Source organism: Pollicipes pollicipes, unplaced genomic scaffold, assembly GCF_011947565.3.
Source record: "Pollicipes pollicipes isolate AB1234 unplaced genomic scaffold, Ppol_2.1 Scaffold_7261;HRSCAF=8764_pilon_pilon_pilon, whole genome shotgun sequence".
Lineage (NCBI taxonomy): Eukaryota > Metazoa > Arthropoda > Thecostraca > Pollicipedomorpha > Pollicipedidae > Pollicipes > Pollicipes pollicipes.
In genome coordinates this window covers 54,877,725-54,897,873 of record NW_023597054.1, presented here as the reverse complement: position 1 = coordinate 54,897,873, position 20,149 = coordinate 54,877,725, and the positions used below count along the sequence as shown (strand labels likewise).

The following is a 20,149-nucleotide window of genomic DNA, read 5'->3' as shown; positions in this document are numbered from 1 at the left end:
GCAGAACCGGACCGGCCCAGCCGGCAGGCCCAGCATCCAACAAGGGAGCGCATTGCTCTCACACGTAGTTGCATGTAGGCAGTTGAGCAGACTCCCTTCTTGACGGTCGTTTCGCACAGACATTTCTTTTCAGCGCTCGCACGTACAGCTGTCGATGACGCCGGGCTAAACAACGTGCATCTGTCTACACCGTACTTTTCCTTGACACGGCATGCTCTTCAACAATGATCGCCACTACACGCGGCATTTGCTTCTTTATCCCCCGTCTGTCCACGCTATTTAGCCTTTGAGATGAGAAGAGGTCAACTGATTCGGGTTGAATGTTTGGATGCGTAGTACACAACTTATTCTTGGCATGATTGTTGACGACCGCTGGCTGCTTATCCACTGCGGTTTTTCGTATGCCCAAATATTTGACATGATTTGAGCGGACATTTATACCTTTGAGTTGACTAAAGTTACAACACGTTGTGAGCAAGCCTCCCTGAATCTTATTTTCGGGACCCGCGGACATGTGAAATATGTCACCCATTTCTCGTGGCACCTGCTTTTAGCGGGCGTCCGACGCGCTAAAAAAGCCTGTATGAATAGACCTTTAGAACTGACGCATCCACTAACACATCATCAAAAGCCGGTCGTTTCCCGTCTGCTGCCATTCAGCACTCACTCACCCGGGGCGGTAAATAGATATGATGTGATACGCATCATCAGATTGCAAGCTGCCTTTTACGACGCCAGATGTATGGCGCTCTAGCTCCGCTGAACGCTGGAATCTCAAATTATTTGACACGCACATATATATATATATATATATATATATATATATATATATATATATATGTCGTGGGTGGAACCAAATTGATTTCAGCGCGATCTTACTTTAAAAGGTCATTTTTGTAGGCATTTCAGCAATCGACGGTGGTTCTCATCGTTTCTTTCTCCCCTTAATTACTATTGTGGGACTTGAGCTATGGCATCTGCATTGCGCTAAACGCGTCTTACTGGAAATAAACCCTCATTCGCTTCACTTGGAAGAAAACCTTATAGTATAATAATAAAGTAGCCTCTAGCCATCGGTTACAACCACGCGACGGAGGGACGCGCACTGATTGGAGTGACGTCACAGCCAGGAAGGGGGAGGCCTAGGTGTCTCGGCATGATTGCTGACACAAAGAGTTCGGCAGACAGAGCTGCGAAGCCGATAGTTCTACGTGGCATTATAGATACGATTAAAACGTGTGCAGCCTTCTTTTATTCGCAACATAAGTTATGTTGCTAGGGCCTATGCACGGCATTAATGTTACACAACAAAGCTCATACTTAGCAACCTATACCTGCCATTACTACTGCTATCAATACTTACGCGGACATGAGTGCTACGCGACAGAACTCATACCTTCAACAAGCTACACCCGTCAGTACTTCTGCAAAAACTTCTAGTCTACTTCCACGCGGTATTAGTTCTGTTGCCAATACTTTGACACAACTAATATCCATCAGCAAGCCAACGGCGAAGTCGTGCCAGAATCCTGGAGGGAGACCATATCTAGGAGCAAATGGACCAGCGAAATCATGCTAAAAGTAGCCAGAATGCACGGTGTCGTGAAATTGGCGCTGCTGTGAGTAAAGCAATCGACAGACCTGCGACAGCGTTGCTCCTTTGCAATACTGCCTGTACTGGAGAACTTCTAGAATGCTGATTTGTATCGGAAAATATTTGTACCGCGACAAATTTTACGAGTTATTGGTGCCGAACGGTATCATCCTTCAAAAGATTATGCCTTTATGGATTTTGCCAAAACATCTACAGCCTTTATTTTCACGCGACGCGTGACAAAGTGACAAAAAAAACGTGACATGGTTAATTAAAAGCGGTTCGTATCACAACCAAGAGCTGTTAACTGCAGGACTGCCCAGTTGGAGCCCACTCCTGGCCGGCAACTCGTTCCTACGTAGTTACTGGGTTTCCATTCATTTTGTTTTCCTTGGCTGTTCTGGGTAGCCTGTGATTCCGCCCGATTTCATGTTGCCGGCAATGCTCCATCACCTCGTGGCGTGGTGATTGGGGCTGCGACTGAGGTGGAAAAATTACATTCTGCCATGGTGTGATGAACGGAGCATAATGACACGTGCTGCAATGTCGATAACACTGCGAGAGTTCTGCTACGGCCCGATCTTTTCGAACACAGCACAACTGGTTGACGCCTTGATCTCGCATCGTTCTCCTGGACTGGATCAGGAGACTTTTGAGTAGTAATTACATGCCCTGATTGGAGTCTGCGGACTAATGCCTACTGCTCACCGTAATGCAGCACGCATTTGCAGTCTAAAGTAAGTTTGTTCTCGAGCGAGCATGTCGAGTAAGCCTTCTAATCCGAGCTTGATCATACTGAGCCACCGCTGATCCCTTCGTCACCAGGCTAGTTTGAGGCGCATTCCCTCGGGCCGACAATCAGATGAGATCCATTTCGTATTTGCATATGGGGCGGCTAGAGCCAACGGCACATGTCAGCGCCCTCTGGGACAGAGCACCGGGAGAAGTCGCACGCGCCCCTCGCCATTCCGCGTCACTAACGGCAACACAAGTAGCGGGCACTCGTTTCCATTTTGCGTCTCCGTAATAACGAGGCCAAGGGCAAGTGCCTGTTACGTTCTGCCTCGAGTTTTGACACAGTTAACATTTCCAATCTGGAGCCGATTCCAGTGCACCTCTGCCCATCCCGTAGGCCAGGGGCCTGCCGCCACTCAGTGCGGCAGACGAACGCAGGGCACGCCTGCGTACACCGCACCCGCTGGCAAAAAGGTAACACCGCCTCGGTCACGGGCACAGTCTCGGTCTCAGTCGCGGTCTTGATCTCGGGCACAGTCTCGGTCTCAGGCACGGTTTCAATCTCGAGCACGGTCTCGGTCTCAGGCACGGTTTCAATCTCGGGCACAGTCTTGGTCTCAGGCACGGTTTCAGTCTCGGGCACGGTCTCGGTCTGAGGCGCGGTTTCAATCTCGGGCACGGTCTCGGTCTAGGGCATGCCGGCACAAAGCAGCGAGAGGCTGAGACAGCTGCCTGATTTGCCAGATCTGCTCACCAATGGTCGTTACTGCTAATCAGCGTCAACAGCTGTGGATTGGGAGTATCTTGAGATGAGTGAGGGCCTTTTCGATGTGTTTCTGGCGTAGTGTGACAAACAATGTGGTGGAATGTCAAAAAAGAGGGACACGCTACGAATGAGCCGGTCGAAGCAGATGTGGCGACCACAGGCTCTACTAAAGAACAAGCCTTTTTTGAAGAGGTGTCTGAATTAATTTTGTCTGTTCTGCGGCCCCAATTAAGAATGAAAGGATTAAATATTCTCACGTTCCCAGCACTGCAATCATGTAAATCAGATGAATTCATACATCAAGAAAACAGTAACGGTGGCTCTGAGACGGAGGACAAGGACGAAGGCATAGTAAATAAACAAAAAAAAAGAAGATGAGAAAAGAGAAGGCAAAGAGAACAAAGAGGGATAAGAAAGATAAGAAGAGAGAGAGAGACATACAGACAGACACAGAGGAAGAGAGAGAGAGAGAGATGAGAGGGACGCAGACTGAGAGCTTGTCGCGGATGAGAGGATCGAGTACGAGAGCGGAGAGAGAGAGAGAGTAGATGATGAGATGAGAGAGTCGTGAGAGAGAGAGAGTTGAGGAGAGAGAGAGAGATGAGATGAGACGAGGAGAGAGAGAGAGAGAGGAGAGAGAGAGAGAGGAGAGAGAGAGATAGAGAGAGAAGAGAGAGAGAGAGGAGAGAGAGAGAGAGAGATGAGAGAGAGAGAGAGATGAGAGAGAGAGAGAGAGAGAGAAGCGAGGAAATTAAATAAGTGCGTGCAAAAGTGATCGTGTCCGCTAGGCAACCGATTCTCATGAACAGTTGCTAGGTAATTTCGAAATACCAAGAAACAATTCGCAATTTAAAGACTTAAGGCCAAATACCCAATGAGAACTTTATAGCCTATCGATATCACTTGTGATTCTAATGCCGTGAGGTCAATATCCTGGATCACATCAGACCGAAGAAGTGAAAGTCGCGCCGTTTTTGTTTTCACTTCTTCATGGTAAATATTTCGCCGAGAACTATGACATTATTTTGACCGAAAATTCACTGCCCAAAAGCGCAGCGAATTTCGCTGTTCATGTTCCTGGCTGCCTAACGTTTATGCTTCCTTCCGTGATTTGCGCCGGTCTTGCGGTGCTGAGCCTTCTTATCTTAAGTCAGGCTGTTAAGTTCTGAGGACTCAATTTGCATGGAGGGCTAACAACCATCCTCGCAAAGTCGCTAGCCTTCTCTTCATTAGCTAGAGTATTTTTCTCATGTTAACAAGTGTTTTGGAAGCTCTTGATCCCGTTGGAAACCACGTACATCGAAATCTTCTTGGAGCTATCATTGAGTGCGCTAAAGCCTTGAAGCTTTTGGAGGCTCAAAACGAGAAGGAAAGGCCAACAATTCCATGAATCTAACCAAAACAGCATGAAATGTATACTCGGTCGGACTGAAAAAACAGAAATCGCTTTTGACTACATTCGCAGGAAACGGGTTTTCTAATCTGTTGTAGTTTTTTAGGCTGCCCTTATGCATTGTGTATGAGTTGAAAAAAAAAATTGTGTGCTGAATATTCACCGACGACAACTGGTTTCATTAAACCAGTCATATCAAAGGAAAGGGACAAATATTTCATTCCAGTTTTGGGAACATGACCATTTAATGCTCTAGGACGGTCGAACAGTGTTCGGTGGTGAGTCAAGGGCGAGGGCCTCATAACAGATCGTTTCATATATTTACGTCTTCAGTTGTTCTAATACTATTGAAAGATAAGGGACGCCACCGCTTTCAGTTTTATACGTATACAGCTTTACGTTTTGGACACATTCCTTCACAAGTCTAGAATTCCGTCCTGCTTCGTGCTTGTTAACCACTTTGTTAACCCTTTGTTAACCGCTTAGTTTTTGCGCAAGTTATTTTTCTGTAACTATTCGTCTTCACCCCGGGCCCAAGCGTGCCGTTGTGCATGTGGGGCATTTTCGCGGTGCAATGCTCAGACCATTCTGTTGCAGAGCAAATAGTTGAGGGCCAATAACGCAGTGAAAAAGTTGCGGACACTGGAATTGGTTGTCGTTGAAAAGTCGATTCCTGGCTAAACCTTAAGATCGGATTCCTCCTCCTGTATGGGAGTAATTTGAATAAATGATTCAATAAAAGAGCACGAAGGCCTGTAGCACAATATGTAACCAACATTGAGTTAACTTGCGACTTGTTTTCAAAACCGATAGGCAACATGGTGTCATTTTACTATCTGCAATTGTTTAAAGAAGTCGCACCCACACCTGTCTGAAGAAAATCCCGTTTGAACTTGTGAAAGCTATGGAAGTGATCCCTTTTGGCTAAGAAAAGCACGTTGTGAGCTTTGATGAGTCGAAATCTACGCCATAATGATCCATGATGCAGCGATGTATCTAACCTGTATTTAGTGAATTGAAACAAATGTAGCGTCCACAAATCTAGGCAATCGGTTCTGGGACTGGGAGAGCAAAGCATTTCTTCCTAGAAGCTGGAGCTGAGAATACCAAGATATTTCAGAAAGCCTTAGGATGTCTAGCCAACTTACACGTTCCTCAGATGCTGTCATCAAACCTATGATGAAACCACCCTTTACATCAGATCCACTACCACACTAATCGCCATAAGCCTCCGGAGGCAGTGATGACTGTGCCGCGTGTGCTGCTCAGGAGAATCGTGGTATTTCCCCACCCCACTTTGATAAGAATGGATGAGGTAAGGCCGGGGAAGCCAGCTTGTCTGGCGGCCCCAGCTGACCTGTTTTCCTGAGCCCGTCTCCGAAGCAAGCGGCCAGTCCAACAAAGGTGGAGTGAGAGGCCGGGACCGCGTGATGTGCTCGTCGCGACGGGCGACGAACACATTTCCGGCGAGCGAAACACGCTGGCCAGCATGTACGGAGCAGGGGTCGCAGGATATTCGATGTCCACGAACCCAGAGCACAGAGCAGAGGCCACAGGATGCTTGATGTCCACGAACCCAGAGCACAGAGCAGAGGCCACAGGATGCTTGATGTCCACGAACCCAGAGTACAGAGCAGAGGCCACAGGATTCTAAATGTCCACGCACCCAAAGTACAGAGCAGAGGCCACGGGATACTCGATGTCCACGCACCCAGAGTACAGAGCAGAAGCCACAGGATGTTCGATGTCCACGAACCCAGAGTACAGAACAGAGGCCACAGGATGCTCGATGTCCACGCACCCAGAGTACAGAGCAGAGGCCACAGGATGCTCGATGTCCACGAACCCAGAATACAGAGCAGAGGCCACAGGATACTCGATGTCCACGCACCCAGAGTACAGAGCAGAAGCCACAGGATGCTCAATGTCCGCGAACCCAGAGCACAGAGCAGAAGCCACAGGATGCTCAATGTCCGCGAACCCAGAGTACAGAGCAGAGGCCACAGGATGCTCGGTGTCCACGCACCCAGAGTACAGAGCAGAGGCCACAGGATGCTCGATGTCCACGAACCCAGAGCACAGAGCAGAGGCCACATGATTCTAAATGTCCACGCACCCAAAGTACAGAGCAGAGGCCACAGGATGCTCGATGTCCACGCACCCAGAGTACAGAGCAGAGGCCACAGGATGCTCGATGTTCACGAACCCAGAGTACAGAGCAGAGGCCACAGGATGCTCGATGTCCACGGACCTAGGGTACAGAGCAGAAGCCACAGGATGCTCGATGTCCACGAACGCAGAGTACAGGGCAGAGGCCACAGGATGTTCGATGTCCACGAACCCAGAGTACAGAGCAGAGGCCACAGGATGTTCGATGTTCACGAACCCAGAGTACAGAACAGAGGCCACAGGATGCCTGATTTCCACGAAACTAGAGTACTGTCAGCGCCGTCCACAATGGAAATTATGCACTTCAAGTTATGTTGCGGCAAAATTAGCTCAGACCTCAAACAGCTAACTTGGCACAGATATCATCTGTCGACTGTGCAGGGCAAAGAAGAGATATTGCGCACACATGGAAAAGGGGATGCCAGAATCGTGTTGGAAACACGTGTCAATCAGTACCGTGTCTTTCTCTGCCTATCCGTCTATCCGTTCATTGTCGGACTATCCGCAACTCCGTATGCTAGCCCTTTTGGCTGTATGGGACTGTCGACCCGTATGCATTTGCAGAGTATAGCTGGGATTTGCGCAGCGTTCAGGCAGACACGTGGGAATGGACTGTGGGTGGTGATGACTGAGAGCGGTGCCTGGCAAGAGTGCGGCTCGTGCCACAAGTGAGACATGTTCCTGCTATAAAATACAGGCACAAAAGCAGAAACCCCTGGACCGAGTAGCATGTAGGGAACAATAGTCTGAGCGATGAGCAAATCACAATCCACATTTGCGGGCGTATGAGGCATATCATGACAAAGTCGCATGGGAGAACTGGCCTTGACCTAACGGTCGTGTGCTGGCGCCACCGTCAAGCAGGGGGCACTGACGGTCGCCAGGGACGCCGGTGGTGTCGCCGGTTTGAGACCCACTTCCGGTGCCGGGGCTCAGCTGGTCGGATCCTGCAAATTGTGTGTGTGTTACCGTGTTTCGCTTGCCAAATCAATCCACGTCCTTCCTTTTACAGATAGATTGCAGTCACTTCTCGCTTGTAAGTCAGCCTTGGGCAGCAGAGAGCTGTTTGTCCGGTTCTGTCAAAACTTGAAAACGATGGACGCACTGAGCATCACCGCCCAGCCGTTGGACGCGGATTGCCAGGTGGAAACAGACCGCCAAAGCCTGGCAGGCCCCGCTTGATGTCGTGACGATCGGGAGACAAAAAGCTACTTATCTCCATCGAATTATTCGTCCTGTTAAAACTCATGCGATTATGGGCTTCAGATGGCATGACAGTGGCGGCTCCTCAGTCATGATTCACCTCACTACTAGTGGCTAGCTGCTGACTGTTTGTTTGTCAGGAAGGAGCCCGGCTGACAGCTCAGTGTCGAACGCGAGACAAGCGCTCTTCGCTGCTGGTTTTGATCGCTCTGTTCAGTGCCGTTCTCCGCTGTATTTTTGTGGCTGACGTGCTAATAAACGGCCTGGCCTCCTCCAGGCAGGTGCAGAAAGCTGTCGGTTATTTTGATCAGCACTCGAGGTCGCTGTCTCTCCGTCGACCTGGCGCGGGTTGAGCAGCCCGCCATTTCCGTCCAGTACGCCGTCGGCCGGTTTACCAGACGTCGATGTCTCTCTTTCGGCGTGCAGGCTTTCGGGACAATAGCCCACTGGACGCACGCTCTTCATCGTTAGACACGGCAATCCACAATTGGACCGTCGGTTACGTACTCAATTTCAGCAGAGCTGCCTGATCAATGTCCTCTCGAACGGCCGAGTGTCTGGACAGGTTTGGACGTATCTACGAAGCACTGTGTGCCAGTCAAGGCCCTATGTGTTCATACCACCCACGTCTGCGAGGCTACATAAGCAGCAGGCTGGACTTAACAGATGGGGGCAGCTACCTCAAATGTATGTATATCAACAAAGCCGACAAATTACAGGCACCAGTGTAGTGTATTAATTCAAATGCAACACCGGATGCTGCAAACTTTCTTCCATACACTACATTGGTGTGACCACAACAACACTGTCGCGACGCCTGACAATGCACTTACGTGACGGGGCAGCTCTGGACCACATGCGACGCGAACACGACAGGACATTGAGACGACAACAACTGACAGACAACACTGACATTTACGGACATGCAATGACAGAAGACCTCTTTAAATTTTGGGAAGTACATTCATTAACGAACTCTCTCCAGCCCTAAACAGACAGATAAATTGTTGTACAACTATTGAACTATCAGGTGGTGGGCGGTGAGCACTACTGATGTGGTTGCAGCAGCAGTGCTCTCATTGTGTCTTTATAGTATTCGCATTATGAGTGTAATTTGTATGCATCAAAGTGAAAATAGGATTATGTCCTACATCATTCACCCATGCTTCATTTTTGTTCTCCATACCAAGAGATATTTTCTACACATATATATGCATATATATATATATATATATATATATATATATATATATATATATATATCAGGCCTTGTGAAGCCAGACGGAAAGGAAAGAATAAAGGCACCACTAGCACGCACTGGTGCGTTCAACTCAGGGGGCCGCGCTCTCTCCAAGAGGGTAATGCGTGCCCTGGGTTTTGGGACGGATCTGATGGTTCGGATCCGTTTCCAGTGGCCCTGTTGGGTGTGGCAAGCGCCAGCTAGCCGTCTGCGTCCAGACTCTGACAGCTAGTAGGATTTCATAGGCACGGCGCGGGCTTTTCAAGATGATTTATTACCGCTGAAAGCCTGTCCTGAAAACTGGCAGTGAAGCACGGCCTGGCGAGTGGCGCGCTGGCGTCCGTCCAGCCGGCTGAACCTCTCAAAACACGCGTCACCGGCCGCCAATAACGCGGCTGGGCCGATTGATCAGCCGGCAGTGCGGCGTAACAGCGCCGCAGAGACCGGTGAAGGGATGCCATTCGCTTACCTCCTTCAGTGGGCGTGCCCGGAGGGTTTATGGCTTTGAGCTTGCAATGAGATGGCAGTGGGATTTACACATTCATTTCTTTGCGCAAGACGAAATAAATGCGGTGATTTTCTCTTTTTCAATATTAAGTGCGGTAAACATATCCTCGAAGTAATCCGAAGTAATACAAATATCCCGACAGAGCCCTTTAGGCAAGGCCGTCCTAGCCAAACTAGGGTTCAGGCCGATACAGGCGGGGTTTTGTAGACAAAAGATGAATTTATAACATAAGTGAACAGAAATTCGAGAAAAGGATAAAAATGTCGTGATTTCAGCGAGTTTAACTCTGGCTAGTTTTTTCTATAAGTTCCCATTAACGTATGAAACCTTTGGCATGTATACACTCGAAACAATCCAAAAGCAACGCGTTGTTATATACACAAGGAAGTCATGGCATACTGCGTTTGGCAGTTTGTATGTGTATAGCTGCTCCTCATTATTTAACTGCGACAGCTGGCCAGTGGTTGAGAACATTATATCCGCTTTTGTCAGTTTGCATTTGAACTTCATCATTTGCACTAATTTTCACTGTAGGTCATTCTCGAAATGTGGCAAGGAGAACGCGGCCCAGGATCAAGGATTCAGGGACCCTGGGTCCATTTAAGTAAAAAAGGGTTGATTCCTCCCACCCCGCTAATATTTATGATATGTTGCTTAGCCCTCTTCACTTTGAAAGAGGTCTTCTTTGACCTTGACTTCTCGAACCAAAGCAGCTTTTTGTGGAAAACTGGCATGCCAACCAGAGGCTGGTAGTAAGCCTTTTACACATCTTGACGAGCCGAAAATGTCCGCCAACTGGCCTTTTTTCCAATGCGAGTCGACTTCGGTTCACTCGAGCTAGGATGAAATCCTCGAAACAGGAATAGATTCCAATAAAATTATACCTGATCAATCCCCAAACCCTTGAAACGACGATTCAGGTCTGAAAATTAAGATTTTAATTATAAGAATAATGGTAGAACCCTGAAAATCATGAAGACTATCACCTGAAAGTTACTCTAAGGTCAAATTGTCTTCAAATAAATTAGATGTAAAGCAATATGCAGGTGCTGCATCGCACTGAGCTGTGCGTCCTATATTGTATTGCATTATGTTGGTTTAAGCCTGACAAAACTGTCCCGGCTACTGGTCTCATGCTGCCATCGCCATGTTTCGCTGGTTTGCTGTGGGAGCCATAGGAAAACATGCGTTGTTGCGACTGAAAAGGTTAATGGAGGCGACACAGATTATTGGAAGGAACAGGCACAAATACTTTGCCACATGTAAGCCCAACGTTTTCATTTTGAGCCCAGCGATCACATCTATGCACCGAAATATAAAACTTGGCGGTCGTCGGCCAGAGCACCACGGTTTTAACGTGGGGACAGTGCAAGCGTTTTAAGGCAAGATTCGAATCTAGTTAAAACTAGCTGAATGCCAGATGGGAATTTGAGCCCCGGCCCATTCTTCACAGGATTTGAATCGCAACTTTAACGAATCCTCAGCTTTACCGTCCACCTTTCTGATAAACGAGGACAATAACTTTGTTACCAATTGTTACGCACGATGTTTTGCATATAGCTCAAGCGTCTGCTGCTGCTTGAGCAATACCGTAGCATACACTTCACAAATTTCAAACAGCTGGAGCCGCGCCAAAAGTATGGAGGAACATCAGCACGCACCGCGATTTTGAGCAGCCTGCATTACTAATACTCTTTCCTCCCCGAATGCACGCAAAAATTTGACTAAAATCGTGATACCAGCACAATTTTCACAGCAGAATTACATTCGAGGTATTCAGACTGCTGTCAAGCTGTTTGTTAGGATCATTATCACCTTTCTAATACAGTCTATAACAAAATTAGTGCCATTTGACTACAGGGATTCTCCTGACCTCTCCAGGGCCCCGTCCTTGTTGCAGTTATGCGTTCAACCAGATAGAAATCGGATCAAAAGACATAAAGCAACTCAGTCTGGACCCGCGGGAGCCTCCATTTCGTTACACCACGGGGCCATTAACATACAGCAGTGTAAGACCGACCCGTTTTGAAAGCAGCCGATTTGTCTCTCGGTAAACGGAGGGTTTCTGAACGGCAAAACTGACGTTGTGTGATTGGAAGGATCTCGGCTATCCATAAAGCCTTAAGACACAGAGGGCCCTGGGCGTCTATGGAGGCCCGAGTGGTCCGTAGGCCCCTGAGCACCAAAAGTGGCATATCATTTAGTGAGGGTAGCTAAAGCGTCCCTCAGTAGCCAGAAAGGCACCCGAGTAGCTAAAAAGGTCCCGAGTGGCCAGAGGTCCCGATGTGATCAGAGGGATTCTGAGCAGCGATGGGGTCTTGAACGTTCAACGCTAGTAAGTCATCACGCTTTCAACGCTTTCCAGAAGTGGACCAAGACAAGTAACTGCGAGGTGCATGCCATATCGGCCGTCTTGGCTGCATTCAACCAAGCATCCTATACCGACCAAGAAGACCTGCATCCTGTCAGGCAGCATGCGCAACAGTTATTCGTTAGCTAGTGGCCAGAACGCCGCCAACACCCTACGCACGTAGTTACGAAGGCGCTGAACTGGCGCTGTACAAGGTTCTAATGTCTGCCCGATCTTTGAGGTGAGCGGATCGAGTCGTTTGAGCTCCGATCCCTGAAATGAACGCAATTTCGAAAATATCTCCGAACGTTTAATACTCTGTCCTCTCCAGTGCGGATACGAATGCAGAATGCTGGGGCGTCTGCTGGGAGGAGCGCAGGGACCGCTGCAGGAACCGCTACAGGGACCGCTGCAAAGTCAGAAGCATCCTCTTTTAAACGGGTTTCCAACTAGCTGTTTACCTTCATCTGCCTTGAGTTGGATTATGCCAGGTTTGAGAGGCATCCTGATTTCTGTGAGCGCCTTGTGTTTGGGGTTCATAAAGAGCACAGACTTTGTTCTGCTCTGAGTGGCTTTACCCGCTATCGATCAGGTAACAAGGTCTTTATACTGTTACATTGCACCGTTCTCATAACCTCAGACTGACTTTTTTCAGAAATATTTCAACTCCAAGGTCCACACACCATTTCAACGAGCCCTGACTGCTTGTTTCATCCGTGCTGGTTTGCTTCCCTGTAAGCAATGCTGTTCCAAACTCGTTGCTGTCATTGGGGCTTTACGACGTACTCAGCTGTTGAGGCTATACGGCATCGCCTGCCTCTCACCTTGGCTGGAAGGGCGAGCACATCGGGGAGTCGAACCCCGTTCCTTTGGTTTTCCAGAAGCACAGCTTAACTATCACACTATCGGTGTCCGGCGTCCGACCCAGGTATTTTTTAAGAGAAGGCGGAGCTAGAATGAAATATGTTCAGCAGATTGATCGCCGGATGCATGCTTCTCGGCGGCATGGGCGCGCTGTTATCTGAGCTCGGAGCACGGGTCAATTTTTCATCTCGGCGAAGGCACTAGTCGGCAGTGAATCAGCCAGAATGAGCCGTCCGCCTCCGCCGAAGACTCAGTGATACCACTAACGCTCATCTCCTCGCCTTTCTCCCCATCCCACCAGTGGGCCCACGAGGTTGAGGTCAGGGAGGGTCGGCCTCCTAACAGCTAACACAATACCAGGTGACGTCACGACCTCATTTTGACACTTACCTGACCTCAACCAAAGCTAAGACTCATACGTTGGAGCTTTTACAGGGATGACCATAGCGGCTACGGTCGCATAGCCGCCACCATGTCGTCCCGCCGGCCTGGGGGAGGCTAGAAGGAAGACGTACCGCGGAGTACCGGCCGTGCTCCTCATAGTCAGTGACGGCGAGGTGGCCCCCTCTGCCACATCGTCGCTGCGTTAGTTGTTGCACACTTCTCAGGCGCAGAGCGCGCAAAACGCTACCCCTAGACGGTTGGCATGCCATTGCAAGGTGTGTCCCTGGCTGTTCACGGGATAAGCATCATCTGTCTCTGCGCGACTGAACCGAGCGGCATACCAAGACTGTATAACTGACCCGACCCCTGCCTCCTGACTGTTTGTGACCCACATCATGTCCTGGCAGTATGGCTGATCATCATCAGCATCTTCGCCATTACCATTTCCTGTTTGTTCCACGCAGCCTCCAACATCGCCGCCGTATAATCGACCCTACCCCGGGGTCACCGGCTGTAGAGCCATCTAGCCTCTATCTCCTCATTCACCTTACCAGTCTACCAATTCAGTCTGAAGACCTCCGTCTCCAGACTGGATAAATTGACCGATCCGTTTTCTCTGGCTGCCGTATAGGTGACCTGGCCCATATAGTAGAACCCAGTATCTTACCAGCTCAGACACTGATGTTTCCCTACGGTTTGAGCTTTGTATAGTAAACTGGGGAAACAGATCAAGTATAAAGTGATAGTCAGATTTAAAAGCACAGGAAATGACGAACCACTTCGAAAATAAACTTGCGCGGTGCGACGAGAGAGCGCAGCATCCACCTCGATGGCGAGCCCCCAGGTAATATGGACCTCTGATTCCGCAGGCAGCGCTGGCGGCCTTACAGCAGGGGCGTTAGGTACGCCCCTGTTACCCTCACTTCATCGGGCAATATTCACGGCCCATCAAGCCGGGAACAAAGGCGGCGCGGGAACGCTGCCGAGCTTAGACGCCAGGGCCGTGGAAGGGGAGGGCAGGGGGACGCAGTGCAGTCGTTCAGTGTGTGAGGCACGGATCTCAAGTGCGCAGCCACGCACTGAAGCTTGGCAATTGGCCCGAACTGCGACATACCTGCTCAAAATGTGACCAAGCCTAAAACAGACCTGCACTAAGACGATAAGTCGCTTGTTCACATCTGTTTGCTGAGTTGTGTGTCCCTGTGACTGCTTCTCATCAAAGAAGACCCGCGGACTTGTGACGGTTTGTAGGACGGCGCTCTCCGTCACGTGTTAAGTGCAGCGCGTTCAAAAGTGCCCCATTGGCTCAACATGGGAGATGCGGGATTCACAACTTACCAAAAATTGCCGAATGGAGGAACAGCACCGAATTTCTGTCTCGGCGACGAGGGGTTACTGCGATACGAAATAACATTTTTTGATTGGAAAAAGGAACGTAGGGGCGGAAACAGGATTTCATCAAATATTTGGGGGAGGGGCACACATGATTGTGGGGACCCTGGAGTTTCTGGTTCCCTCCAAAAAAGAAAAGAGATGTGTGTTTCGGCAAGTACATTTCAAGATCTTTATGCATACTATTTGTTGTAAAGGAACCCATCCTCTTGTGCGCGACGCTAAAAAAGGTAGACGAAGTATACGGATTAAAAACACATGGGGCGCGTGCATTTTTTCTTTATCATGGTGGATCCTGTCATTTTGAGACTAAAACATTTTGGCGAATATATGACAATATTAACTTAAGTTGGCTGTTAGATGCATCAAAATAAAGCACAAATGCATCAACACATCATACATCAAAATAAAACACGGCATTTAGTTCCAAGGTTAATTACGGCCAGCCGGCCAGCCAACGTGGCCAGCTGATGGCTGATAATTCGTGCAGAATTTCAGCTTTGGTTGTAATGTAGGAGCACGAAATATCCTACCTCTTAAAACGTGCTCAGAAAGTATTGCACAGTTATAATAAGTGTCACAAATTTAGTAACCAGTGGAAATTACTCATGCGACGTCGACGGCGTGCAAAGGTATGCTCGGCAATCGCGCGTAAAAGTTAACCTGCGCAGATCCGACTGCTGCTCTAAAGATGAGGAGCGAAGGAAAATCAGATCCGTGTGAATCTCACGAATTGTTTATATGACACTATTTAATCAAACTCGCACATAGATTCCGACTTAATCGGAAGACTCCACGACCGATGTGGAGGGCCCCGGAGCGGCCAAGAGTGCCCCAGCCGATTGATATTAAGGTTCCCGTCAACGGCGTAGGCTCTCCGATAAAATGGGGAAACCCAAGACCCATAGGGAGGACATCTGTGTGATCCAGGGCCCCGCGGCAGGCCAGTAAAGAGGATCAATGGTTTTCTGCGTGCCAAAGTGCAATCTAAGCAATCAAATTCAGTGGAAGGCGATATGGACACCGCCGTAGGGCGTCGTTGTGGTCGGCTGTTAACGGAACATAAGGCTGCAGGTAACTCATATAACACTGTGCTTAATGTCATGTAGTACTTAATAACATGACACAGTTCCATTGGATTTACAACAAGCGCATGACAGGCCCATCAAACCACAGATTCATCTGCAAGCAGACATATCTGGATTTAAGGTGTTTCCCTTCTGGATGTTGGGTTGCCCGTAACCCGCCCGGTTTACCTTAGTCTTTCCAGTTTACCTGCGAGTCTGTGCTTTTTTCAGCTGATGCCCTTCTTTCGATCCTGCACGCTTACTAAAGATTCAACGTGGTGTTGCCCATATAGTATTATTTGTGTTAGATATCAATGATAGAAGCAGCAGACGCTTCGTATGTGGTTTAAATTAAAATGTTTGTGTTCCTTAAGATACACGCGCCTTAAGATGCCTCGCTTTAATTTGTGGATTGCTTACCTCGTGCGTGCCATTCAGCTGCAACTTCCTGTCGATGAGCTCCGTGAAGTTTGGCGTCCTTTGTTGAAGTGGCATTTACCTGGAGAACTGAAGAACTAGCATCTACCTGGAGAACTCAAAGAACCGGAGCAGCATCGACCCAGACCATCTCACGACTCTGTCGGAAGACGCTAAGAAATAGATGCTCAAAAGTTCTGTTGTGACATATTTGAAGAATTTCAGAACCGACAGTCGCAGCAAGAACAAGAGGATTAGGATGAGATCCTTTGTGGACAAGCCCATTCAGCAAAAGAACTTCAACTACCAACTCCTGTTAAGTAAAGTGCGGCATGGAATGCTGCAAGGAAGACAGCTCGAACAAACACTAGAGGTCTGCGAAGCGCGGAGAGTGCCCTAGTGCCCTCCAGCTCGCAATACCGCGCGAAATCGTTCCATTCATGCAACAACAATGTACTAGACAACAGCCTACAGAGGCATTGTGAACAGAGTCGTAACAAGTCGGGGAACGCGCCTGCAGACTGCAGCATGGGAGGCCCACGTTCGGTGCTCGGCTGGCGTTGTGGCCCCTGAGCGTTGATGGGGCCAATGATGGCCGCTGCCGCTCACCAGCAGGGCGCGCGGTGGTCACAGCGGTCCCAGAAAAACATTGTACATGCGGGGCTTCAGCAGGATCTATCGCTTTGGTAGATGTCGAAGCATGCCACCTCATGTAAACTAAACAAACTTTTCAGAGAAACCAATGTGCCTCGACTCGCGAGCAAAATATTGCAATATGTTGTAAGACTGGCCAGCAGCAGAAGGTCCTTGACTTCGAGAAGAAGACGACGCAGCTAAAGGTCCTTTTGTTGCAAAGCCATAGCCGGCCAGCCACCGAGTTCCATACAAGCCAGAACAAGTAACGATGCACCACGCTGGCAAGCTTCGAACTTGATTAACATAACTGAAACAACCTATTAGTTAACTGAAAACTTTTGTAGGGGCAGGATTGGCCCTAACACCGGCTGAATGGATTAAAATGTCGCCACGGAGTTTGGATTATTTCAAGAGAAGTTTGAAGTTAGAAGTCGTTGAAACTTCGCGAGAAGGTTGACCCGGAAATTCCATTATAAAACTTTTGGAAATTCCAAGTGGTAATTCTGGAACTTGTCGTCACGTTATTGGCTTTCCAACTTGGTTCGTTTTTCTTAACTTTTGTATTGTATTACCGGGCGGACATGGATGATTTCAAGTGGCCCGCCGATAACACTTCGCTTCTATCTTTGGTATGTTTCTGATGCACCAGAGCTCAGGTTTGGTTTGTGGACTTTAATCGTGTGTTACACAATGCGCATGCGATGTAACTGAATGCGGTGAAACTTTCTCACCTGCATATCTTATCGTCTCTGACCTACGCAACAATGTTTTTGGTTTTGGACAAAAAGATAAGACAGCAGTAAGAGTCTTACTCCTCGGACGAAAACCAGGAGAATGGAGATGTGGATGCGTTGATATTTCGGCAGCATGTCTTCATCGCAACAAAAGCAGAAGTGCTATTGTTTAAGTGATAAGCTTCTCCTACTTTTTATAGAGGCACGTTGCCGAAATATCGACGCATCCACATTTCCATTCTCCTAGTTTTTCTGCGAGGAATAATGCTTTCACTGCCGTCTTAGCTCCGTGCATAGTGTTCCTCGCAAATGCACTGAACAACTTATGCAATTTTGGACGAACTGCTTACTTGCTAAACTTAGAGCAGCAGGGTTGAGAACGGTAACTAAAAAATTAAGCCAAATAAAAATTAGAAGTGATATCACCTTTAACGACATTATGTAAACACGGGCAGTTGTCTTGATGTAAACCTACAAACAGGTTGGCAGCCGCAGATATCGGGCACTGAAGGTAATAGCATTACTTTCTGTTCGTGCACTTTTTACGATAAACAATTAGTGTGTCACTGATGTATCATATGTCCGAGCCAATTTCTGGAGTTGGCATATTACCTTCCTCCAGTTTGAAAAGTTTTGAGGCCAAGCTTCCTGTACCGGTTTGTTGAAGAATTTTCCAAGTACATGCAAAACAATGTTATGCTCGCGTTGAAATATTTAACTCTGTTTTCACGAATATCACTGCAGCATCATTGGCAAAGAAATTAAGATCGGCAATTGATAAAATGATTTTAAACATGATATCTAATTATTTTACACTGGCGTAAACTTTAGCCTGAGCTTGAGAACATATGCTACATATGCTACATGTATGCAAAACATTTTTGTCATTGAAGCTAGGTATCAAGAACCCTAGTGCGACAAGTGCCACTGATCAAATGCACAACTGCGCTGCAGGAATTATGACGTGCCGATAAAGGGAACCGATTCATGGATCTAAATTATGGAACATTTTAATCAAATCCGGTCAACAACAGAGTTGTCCACCTGCACAATTTTTTTCAGCACGAACAAAATATTTTACTTTTAATGTCGTTTCTGTTATTCTGTCATCATTATAATGTTTTGCCAGCTTTCGCAGAGCAACAGGAAGATTATGATATCAAAGAGTGTGCTTTTAAGCCGAAAAACCTCAGATACCTGAAAGAAGGCATTCTTATGGTCTGTATTTTGTAGCACCATTATGGACTAAAACTCTGTCATAATCAGGCTCACCACGGCGTACTCACCTCTCATGGCGCGAATGCTAATGCCAAAATTGTGCACAATTATTGACGTTAGCTCCAGAATCCTAGCCATAGGGCAGAAAACAGTAAAAATGGTCCAACCGTCTTCATACTAAATCCATCAGCGACTTCTCAGTACGCTCGATACCAGGTACAAATGGTTTGTCCATCGCACAAAGAAATGCAGGTTTAATCGATTATCTGGTGCTTGTGCATGGTGGTCAACCATCCGCGATGTCCTCGACCTTTCACGGCTCTGGAGTCCCACATTTGCTCCGTCCGATGCAGCGCCTTCTCCAGGCCGCAGTGCGGGGGCGTTCGCGCGACTCAGGGTGCGGCGTTTCCGGGCCAGACATAGTTCTGAATGCCGCGTTTGGTAACTCACGCATGCATCTGCAAGCTCTCACAACCGAGCGCGCTGCCACAGAAGCAGTACAGTACGGCGCTCGTACCATCGCCGGTGCGGGTTTTCCAGCTTGCCGCCTCTGACGCCTGGTCAGCAATATTATCACTACAGCCAGCAGCAGCGTTGATTGATTCTCTCCGCCCGTGTCTGGAATCCGCGCGCCACTCTGACGGCCGGCGGCCGGAACCGCGCGCTAAGCCCCCTCTTACGGCGCACCTCATAATCTGGCCTGAGCCCCGGCCACGGGGAACACCAATCCAATTACTCGGTGTACGGGACGTGTCGGGATCATGGCCCCTCGAGACCAATCTGAACTGGTCACCGGCGCGGAACGTGCAGAGAGTTGTCGCCGAGGCGGCGCTCTCGTCCGGTGATGATTACCAGCGCCGCAGACAGGACCCGGGCCTCAGCCGCCGGCCAGGGCCTCGTCCGGTGATGATTACCGGCGCCGCAGACTGGACCCGGGCCTCCGCCGCCGGCCAGGCCTCTCAGGGCCTCGCCCAGTGATGATTACCGGCACCGCAGACTGGACCCGGGCCTCCACCGCCGGCGAGACCTCCCAGGACCTTGCCCAGCGATGACTACTGGTGCTGCAGACTGGACCCGGGCCTCCGCCGCCGGGCAGGCCCCTCAGGGCCTCGCCCGGTGATGATTACCAGCGCTGCAGACTGGACCCGGGTCTCGGCCGCTGGCGAGACCTCTAAGGGCCTGGCAATAATCTATGTAATACTCAGGGCGTCCTGGGTGCTCGGACCAGAACCACCTAGAGCTGGGCACTCGCAGAAGAGGGAACTAGGAGGCGTACGAAACAGTCTGTGCGCTAGGCGAAGTTGAACAACTGCAGCAACTGGTTTGGTTATATATATATATATATATATATATATATATATATATATATATATATATGTATGTATAATGTGTGTGTGTGTGTGTGTGTGTGTGTGTGTGTGTGTGTGTGTGTGTGTGTGTGTGTGTGTGTGTGTGTGTGTGTGTGTGTGTGTGTGTGTG

General features: G+C 48.7%; 1 protein-coding gene across 1 annotated transcript in view; it reads right to left on the bottom strand.

Moving 5' to 3' along the window:
- The window catches only part of LOC119111632 (Fanconi anemia group J protein homolog), a 110,391-nt gene extending 91,646 nt beyond the window's left edge, over positions 1-18,745 (bottom strand). The window contains 1 exon segment of the mRNA XM_037235440.1: positions 18,739-18,745. Within this exon segment, the coding sequence (XP_037091335.1) occupies positions 18,739-18,745 (7 nt within the window).
- Between the last annotated feature and the right edge of the window lie 1,404 nt (positions 18,746-20,149).